The following is a 9,831-nucleotide window of genomic DNA, read 5'->3' as shown; positions in this document are numbered from 1 at the left end:
GTGCTGTGTGCTCTGCATGTGTGCCCCTTAAAGAGGGGTTTCATCCCTCCCATTCTATTCGACTTTAGACAACGAACTAAACTATAACATATTTGATATATATATATATATATATAGAATACAGATATACAATACTGTCTTTTTATGACTTTTGTATACTCAACAATTAGTTTTTCTGAAATACTATGCTAAGTTTTTATGACTTTTTGCGAGATACTATAATATTACTTTTTATGACAAGCTCTGGTATGATTGTTTACTTTTGTTCTCCTGTAAAAATACTCTTAAACATGCTAATATCTATAATGTGTCTCTTATTGCTCGTGCCTCCTCCAACAGTGGATCTGGAGTCAATAAATGACCTGAAGGTGTTTCAGTGTTTCTGTAGTGTCTGGTGGACGGCTTCCTGAGTCCGTGTAAAGCCAGTCTGTAAAAGAGCAATAGTAATGCTTTGGCTCTGAATGTCCTCCAGTGATAGGCTGCTGCAGAAAGAGCCTCACAGTAACTCCACCAACTGGAGGACAGATGGCGTTGGCTCACATTCACTTGTTATTTGGACTGAAACGTGATGCATGTTTCCACTGGTGTGAACGAACCAGCAAAGGGGAGAGGAGCGGCTGCAAAGCTTTAGAAACATAAAGAATACCCATAATACACCTCTCTGGCAGCTTCATTGGAACAGATTATTTACGAGGCAGTTTAGGAAATAGAAAATATCCCGATTTAAAGGTCCCCTACTGTTTTTCATCAATATATAATAGGTTTCAGATATATACAAAAACATGTCTCTGAAGTGCTTGGCTCCAAACACCAAACAGATCATTGCAGCATTACCCATAATCCCCTCTGTTTCAGCCCTGTTCCAAAATGCTGATTCTCTGTCTGTTACTTGAAAATAAGGAGCCACTCCCCACGCCCCTCTGAAAGAGATTTGGTTAAAAAGAACACATTAGGCGCTTTCACACCGCAGTACTTTTCCCACAAAGGAACTAAGAGCAGATCGCGTTCACACCGGAATAAGTCCCTGGCCTGGGAGGATTACGCAAATGAAGCCGCTGACGTTTCTGTTTCTTCTTCTTCTTCTTCTTCTTCTTCTTCTTCTTCTTCTTCTTCTTCTTCTTCTTCTTCTTCTTCTTCTTCTTCTTCTTCTTCTTGTTTACTGGCAGGCCGCAAACAACGAAGTCACGCCCATCTACTTCCGGTCCATGGGACCTTATTTCGGAAAAAGTATGCATTGAAGTCAATGAAGAGAGAAAACTTATATTTCAATCCCGTTTGAATTGTGCCATGAGTTACACATATGAGGTTTGTCAATCTTAAAAAATCATTTCCACGTCAAAAAAGTCACAGTTTGTTGTAAAACTGTTGAAATATAAGACTGAAAAATACGTAACTAGAAACGCTACATTAGCGCATGCGATCTTTTCTACTTCACACTATCTGCACAAATGGGTTACATTAAACATTAAAAAGAGAGAATCAAAGGTAGGAAGGCAGGCAGCTTTGCATGACATTCCTCTGGACGTGTTTCCTTGTGGTGATAGTGAGGGGGTAGTCAATCCTTTTTTTGACAAGACAGTAGTGACGGCCATCTTGGTGACATTTTTTTTTTTTTACTGGCAAAATTATCTTTTAAATTGACAAACATCATATGTGTAATTCGTGGCACAATTCAAACGGGATCGAACGATAATCTTTCTCTCTCCATTGACTTCAATACAAATGTTTTCCAAAATAAGGTCCCATAGAGGTCCACCGGAAGTACTGCCACCCGAAGTCCCCGGCCGGAAGTCCCCGGAGTTGGGGACTGGCTTCCGTTAGTCTCTCTGCGTTTGTGCGCTGGGCTAATGCTAATAATGCTAATGCGAGGATAATAAAATGGCTGCTTCACTAAACTTTTTGGGAGTTTTACGGGGCGTGGTTTGCAATCCGCCCAGCCAATCAGACACAGGAACCTTTTTCTCCCACGAAAGTCCCTACTCTCTAGCAGGGACGGAAAAGGCGGTAAAAAGGTTCTCATGAACTAATTTTAGTTCTGGATTTTTTTGGTGTGAACGCAACATTTCGGAACTATATCGGAACCAAAGTAGGAAAAGTACTGCGGTGTGAACGCGCCTAACCCCTAGATTCCACCGGGTCCGTCTGCGGCGCGTTACGGCTGCGGCGCGTTACGGCTGCGGCGCGTTACGGTTTTGGTCCGGCCTCCTCCGGCGTCATACCCTACCGGACGCGTTTCAGAAGTCAGAGTCTTTTTATTATGGTCCTTGGTCTCGGAATGACCTTCAATCACGCCTCAAACTGAGGGCACTTGTCTCAATAGCATGTTTTAAATTAAAGTTGTCTGAAGTCCTTACCACCAGCTGCTCTTGCAGTAATAAGTAGTGCACCTTTCGTACTGTCCTAATGTGCACAATGTAGTGACTGCTTTTTTATCTTTTGTTTTCTTAGTTATGTTCTCTGTATTTTATATGTTTGTGTTATGTGTTATGTGTAACGTTGCTGCCTTCTTGGCCAGGTCAGCATTGCAAATGAGATTCTATCTCAATGCTTTTATCTGGTTAAATAAAGGTTAAATAAAATAAATAAATAAAGAAGCATTTCAGAAGCGGAGCGTCTTGCCTGCCGGCTCGCAGTTTTTGTTGATTTGGGCATATTTCCTGGACAGGCTACTTTGTACAGACAAAGTTAATAATAATTATAATATCCCAGTTATAAACGACATGAATCAAAGATGTGTTGCTGTATTTTAGTGGTAAAAAAATGCATTTATCATCATAATTATTCTATATATATATAATGTACACAGTGCCTGTAAACCGGAGGAGAACGCTGGCCTTTCTCCTCCTACTTGAAAGACTACGGAGGGATAGGGTCTGCAAAATTAGTTTGTGTGTGTATATAATATATGCTATATACTCCAGCGATTAAAAACCAGGCCTTGTCCTTTCTGATGTTGTCCTTGGTTACATCATATAAAATAGTGTGTTTTTCCACCTCCAGAATGAAAAGCTCCTCGTCCATTGTGCGTGTCGTAGTGAAGGTGTTGTGATAAAGGAGGGGTGGTCTGCAAAATTAGTATATGTGGGGGATGGGCCTGGCCCGGATGCTCACCTTTTCACTTCCTGCGAGGGGGGGCTGCCTGCTCTAGGAGGAGATTCCGGTGATAAGGTGGGGGTTACCTTGGTTGCTGATTGGCTAATGGTTACACAAGACAAAACATCGTTATGACATCATAAAGTGGCCAAAATCTGATCAGCTCATTTTCAGACAGGTTTTTATAGAAATGCATCAGGACAAAAAGAGAGGGGGTCTTTTTTCCTGAAACTTTCAGAGTCTCTTTCCACAGAGGGGACACATGTTGATGTAGAAAAGTGGATTTTGCATAATAGGTGACCCTTAAGAGAAGAACGACCGATCGCTGTTACTGATGTCGGTCCTCTCTGGTGTTTGGAGTTAGTGTCTACACCTGTCAGCAATTTAAAGATATGAAATATTTGAAGGCCCATATAAGTTTAAAAATGGGGGGATACAGGACCCTCAGATCTACAGGTTTATTGAAGGCTATAGAATCACATGGACAGCGGTAACGTGCTAATGTTATGCTATCTGAATGCTAACCAAACGTTGGCATATCATGAATAATTGATCTTCCATATGTACGTATGATATCTCCTGAATCATATTTCATTCAGCGTCTCTTGCGGATGTTTGCTACGTCTCCCTGTTTAAACGAATCAAATATAATCCCGGTCCTTTTTTTGTTTTGTTCGTTGGTCATAGGAGGGACATAACAGTTCCTAAGAACGATGTATAAACGTTTAATGTAATAAAAGTTACGCTACTACTTCGCTCCCTGTATGGATGGACGACGTCTTTTCCCCATTGGAGAAAAGTGAAGTGGACTGTGAGGGTGTCCAGAGAGGAGCCTGTTTTATTATAATATCAATCCTATGACAAAATCCATATTATTGCACGTGCTGCTTATCTAAAGCCACTGAGAGCAGGGACATATTGTTTATGCAAACGTAAACGCTATGCACAAGGGCACAGAAGTCCCTCTCTTACACAGGGTCTGCAGATAAAAACAGCTGATCGTTGGGTTGCTTTACACCCGGGCTTTAAAAGAGACGTAGCAGCAGCAGAGAGGGCGGAGGAGTCATCATTATCTCCATGTTCACACCAGAATAAAAGTGCAGCGTGGCTCTGTAACAAAGGCACCATCAGCAGAGCCTCGCCCGTCCCTTTCCACCCAGAGAAGAAACATTAATAACCCCCCCCTCCACGACATCGCAGATCACACACACACACACACACACACACACACACACACACACACACACACACACACACACACACACACACACACACACACACACACACACACACACACACACACACACACACACACACACACACACACACACACACACACACACACACACACACACCATGTAAAGACCAGGATTGCATTTAATCAGGAGACTAAACAAGGTAACTGTATTTCCTTAGAGTTACATAAAACAAATCAGAATACATTTATAAAAACGTTAGATTACTATCAGGATTACCGTGTTAGTAAAACCCTAAAAAGAGCATATTTGTTGTAAAAGGATCAGATGTTATCTCTTCTCTGTTCTGTAGGATAATACTTGTGAATCGATACTTCTCCTGCCTGAATCTGCTTTATGCTTTTCACTTTCTTTGGTTAATTTCCTCGGGGTTCAATTCAGCAGGTGAACCTATATGTTCATTAAATAGTGTGTGTGAGCCTTACTGTGTGTATTAAACTAAAACTGTAATATGTGTAAGTAAGACAGCCACCAAGTACCAGGACCTGGTCCCTCAATGCAGGGACAAAGGGTGGCAGGCCTGGCCTTTCCAAGTTGAGGTCGGCTGCAGGGGCTTCACAGTGCAATCTGTGTGGAAGATGCTCTGGGAACAGCTGCTCTTAGGTTGAGGGAGGCAGTGGAAAGAGCCTCTGGAACAGGAAGAGTTCTGCTGGAAGCCAGGGAGGATGACCCGCCAACAGAAGGACACTGTGGTTCAGGGTCGAAATGTTCGATGAAAGTTGGACAGAGGTGGGAAGTAGTGGAGCACAAATACTTAAGTACATTTTTCTGGTATCAGTACTTTACTCCACTACTTATTTTTCTGACCACTTTTTACTTTTACAACACAAATACCTGTACTTTCTGGGATTCTATCTCGATGCTTTTATCTGGTTAAATAAAGGTTAAATAAAAAATAAAAAACGTACTTCTTACATTTTGAACACAAATACCTGTACTTTTTACATTTTCCAAATGGTGGTTACTTTAGTCTGAATGTGTGTTTGGTGGCCTGATCATTATTCTTTAGTCATTGCGTGCCTATTGATTTGAACACGATCCGTGTATCCATCATTTCCTGGTCTTCTCTAAAGAAGAGGGACCAATGGAAACGTTGTCATGTTGCCGTTGGTCAGCATGGAAACATTCATTAGCTAACAATTACATTATTGTTCTATTAACATAAAGGGAGGTCAGGTACTCTTTAAAGCAGCTGGTAGTTATGGGTACTTTTCACTTAAGTACATTTTGAAGCCCATACTTCTTTACTTTTACTTGAGTAAAGCAGTTTAGTCAGTACTTCTACTTTTACCAGAGTATTTAAACACGAGTATCTGTACTTCTACTTGAGTAAAGGATGTGTGTACTTTAGCCATCTCTAGAGTTGGACCCCCCTGACGACATCCTCTCCTGGCCGAAAGCCTCAGTCAATAGTATATATCTGAAGGTGCTAGCATTAGATGTATTTAATAGTGCTTATATGTTTCATTGTTGGAGTATATATGCTAATGCCTGAATATGCTGAATGAAAGGCAGGTTTTCCTATAAATACAATCATTTCTGATCCTAAATATTTAGTTTAGTTATTTTCTAAGGTCACATTGTTGTGGTGTCTTAAAAATACCCTTCAGTGAAAAACATCTTATTGATAATTCCTTCTTCTTGTGTTTATCTGCATTGCATTTGATATGTAGGTAATCCAAACGTAAAGGAAGTAATCAGGTTAGGTTACTTAGATTAAACAAGTTATTGTAAGGGATTGCATGTTTATTTGATTCACCTAGATATGTGTACGGTGGAAAACTTGAACTATTTCATCATTTATATGACTTCCAACCCCAAAGGGGAGAAGAAGCAGATCGGGTGAAACAAAGGACAGACATTGTCATTAAGCAGAGAGCACATTTTCCTGAACAGGCAGCAAAGGATGAATACTTTATTATTTTGTTCACGAGTAAAAGTAATCTCCAATAATTCGAAGGACAAAGAACTGGTCAAATAAACTATTTGAAAAAAAAAGAAAAGGTGTTTAAACCATGGAGACAGTAGAGCCAACAATGTATAACAACCTGAACATAAGAATAACAGGGCCTCTTTAAACTCAATTAGGAATGCAAATGAAACCCAACAAATGGAGCTCAGATATGATAATGTGGAACTTTTTGTGAAAGTGTTTAATATTCAGCAGATAGCCCTCGAGCTCCATCCTGTCACATGAAGTGCGACGCCAACAAAACAAAACCAGAACAGACCGAAGCTTTAAAACAGATCGGCGGGCAGAATGAACAACATGCCAGAGAACAGACGATGGGAGGAACCACATCGTGTTAATCATAAAAATCCTCTGCACCTACACAACACGCTCCGTCACCTCTGCACACAGCTTCAAACGCGCAGACCTGTAATCTCTTTTCCAGTGTTAAGGCACAAACTATTGCTCTGCTAATACAGGAATATAAATGATCTTTGGTTACTGCAATGTCATTTAAACAATCATAACATATTAAAGGTGCTGCTGCTTTGAATGCTATTAAACAAACTTGCATTTTTTAGGTTCGTGCATCATAACTCCCAGACGAGTGAAAGAAATAAAACGAACCAACAGAGAACGGAGCATGCAACCTGCAGCAGCAACACTCTAAAGTAAGCCTTTCAAAGTGCACATTTTGTATCTTAAAGCCACATCTGTTTACATGTGGGAAAGACCGTGTTACATCACAGAGGTTTTTGGTTTCCAGCTGAGAAACAGATTCAACTCAAATAAACTAAACGGTTTGAAAATGACAGGAAAGTAAAATCACATTTATGAAACATGATTACAGTGCTTAAAGGGATAGTTTGACATCATGTTATATTACTGAAAGTTAGATGAGAAGATTGACACCTATGTGTGCTAAATATGGAGCTACAGCTAGGGGGGAGGTTAGCTTAGCATAGAGACTGTAAATTGCCCTGTTAGACGGTTAGCCTAGCTTAGCATAGAGACTGTAAATTGCCCTGTAAGACGGTTAGCCTAGCTTAGCATAGAGACTAGAAATGAAGGGAAACTGCTGGCCTGGCTCTCTCCATTGGTAATAAATTATCGGAGTAGTGTTACATAAAATCAATATGTCTTATCTTTGGTTTGGTTTGAATAAAAACCGACATACATATTTTTTATGGTGGGCCAGATCAAATAAATCTACAGCTAGGAGACGGTTAGCTTAGCGTAGAGACAGGAAACTGCTAGCATGGCTCTGTAAAAGGTTGTTAACAATCTGAGTGCCATTACATCAAGACCTTCAGAATCAACTTGTTTTATTGTTAGTTTACTCTTCTTTTAAAACTCTTATTATTTAAAATAAGTTGGGGGGGGGGGGTATGCTGGAGTATTTGGATGCATTCAGTCTATATAAAAATACACGATAGCAAATACGTACATTTTCCCATGTAACTCTTTCTTAGGGCTGCGACAAACAGCTTGAATGTTCTTTAATCCTCCAATGACTCTCTAGATTGATGGTAAAATGTGAGAACATATTGAAAAATGTCCATCCCAGTTTCTCAAAGTCCAAGGAGATGTAAACGTAGAGATATTTAAAATCGACTAATTGTTGCAGCTCAACTGTAAAAAAGTAAATATATGTATTTACTAAAATGTCAAACTATTCCTTTAATGTGCCACTGCTATAACAGGTGTAAGCATGATTGAGCATAATTACTGGTAGATTGTTGCTGTATAATAGCTTTTTTGGTGTACTTATAATGCATGATGAATAAAGTTCTCATAATTCTTCAGTGGAATGTACTGCAGGACAGATCAGCTGTAAATTCGATAAACAGTCTTAAAACAATTAGCAAACAAATGTTCGCAAATCCAGCAAAAAGACTGCAACGTGCACGGAGCCACGACACCGACCTGCTGATTTATGTAAAGATAAAACTCTTTGAGAATCTGTACTGCGAAATGTTTATGTAGAAAAACATAAAGTCGCTCTTCTCAGGAGTATAAAAACACCGATTAAAGGAAAATAAACTCCTTAAAAAAGGCAGCTGTGGAATAAAACAACTACTGAGATGCATAACAATTTACCAACAGGAAGTATTCCAGTTCTTCCATTATAAAAAACATCCAACATATAAAGTACCTATGTGTCTCTCTTATAAAAGAATCTCAATAAAATTAGATTTTTATATAAAAACTAGCGTGCAAATTGGAGTCTGAGCATCATCTTTAAGACATCAGGAGGTTTGATCGGACTTCAGTCTCTCCTCCGAGTTTCTCGAGTATTTGACGGAGAACGAGTCTCCGTCGGGGGGAAACTGAATGCCGTCTGACGGGGAGAGCAGCGGCGTGGAGGTGATCCAGGAGGAAGCATCTAAAGTCTGATCCAGGCAGTCTTTGGAGGCAGGAGGAGCAGCGTCTTTGGTATAAGGCAGAGTGTCTATATCTGCAGAGGGGAGCTCCTTCTCACTGTCTGTGTGCTGCTGCTTTTTATTGCTAAAGGAAGTCTTGCCGAGTGACAGGAAGTGAGGCTTAGGGCCGAGCGGCGACCCCGCCTTGACCCCGCTGAGGCTCAGGATGTTTCTCCGGATTTCGTAGGGGAGTTTATCCAACTGCCTGCCGACCTGCACCGGGCTGGGGAACAGCGTGCCCTGACACGCCCTGTAGAAATATCTGGAAGCAAAACAGAGACACACATTAGACAGAAATACTCCCCTGCAAAACATCTCAGAAACTTCTCACAGCAATAACTGTAGCCAGGGAAGTGAAAATCATCAATTTACCACTACTTTAATCTATTTAAGAGGACATATTCTGCTCATTTTCAGGTTCATATCAGTATGTAGTGTCTCTACTGTGACATGTCTTCATGCTTTAATGTTCAAAAAGCGCTTTATTTTTCTCATACTGCCTCTTTTCACCCTCTGTCTGAAACCAGAGCCCAGACTGCTCTGATTGGTTAGCTGGCCGGCTCTGTTGTGATCTGTCAACCACTTGGAGATGTCCCGCCCCTTAGCCTTATCACGTACAATGTGCTGGAGCAATAGCCAATAGAAGCACGAGTGTTCATTCGTGATGTCCCTATGTTTTGGAAGTAAACAAAGATCAAACTAAAGGGAAGTGAAAACCCCAAAAAGGAAAGTAGGGCCTGTTTAAAGAACAGCATTACTTCAAACAGCAAAAGAATGCCGGCTCTTTGGATAAACCTGAAGAACATCTGGTGCAGAGAGAGCTCGTTGCATGGGTCATAAAATAGAATTAAATAACTAAATAAATCTGAGGAACAGGGGAGTGGGTATTCAGTGAGACACAGGTGGGGGGGTACCTGGGCAGTAGAGCGGCTGCAGGTGTGATCACACACAGCAGGTAGAACAGGGGGTCCTGCAGGAGGCGCTGCATGCTCCAGTACGGGTTGGAGGGGGAGTAGCAGGTGGGGCAGGAGGCGTTGTAGCACAGCGCCACGGTGAAGAACAACGAGATGCTGAAGCAGATGCACAGCCAGTTCATCCACGTCTGAGG

General features: G+C 41.1%; 1 protein-coding gene across 1 annotated transcript in view; it reads right to left on the bottom strand.

The window, feature by feature from the left end:
- Positions 1–6,242: 6,242 nt before the first annotated feature.
- Positions 6,243–9,831, bottom strand: part of atp10a (ATPase phospholipid transporting 10A) — a 44,243-nt gene continuing 40,654 nt past the window's right edge. Inside the window, exons 20-21 of the mRNA XM_034081163.1 lie at positions 9,638–9,825; positions 6,243–8,985 (exon numbers count right to left, since the gene is read on the bottom strand). Coding sequence (XP_033937054.1) covers positions 8,550–8,985; positions 9,638–9,825 — 624 coding nt within the window. The 3' untranslated portion in view covers positions 6,243–8,549. The remainder of the gene's footprint in view (positions 8,986–9,637; positions 9,826–9,831) is intronic.

This window comes from Pseudochaenichthys georgianus, chromosome 4 (genome assembly GCF_902827115.2).
Source record: "Pseudochaenichthys georgianus chromosome 4, fPseGeo1.2, whole genome shotgun sequence".
Classification (NCBI taxonomy): domain Eukaryota; kingdom Metazoa; phylum Chordata; class Actinopteri; order Perciformes; family Channichthyidae; genus Pseudochaenichthys; species Pseudochaenichthys georgianus.
Note: the sequence above shows the minus strand (reverse complement) of the source record. Positions and strands in the feature narration are given on the sequence as shown.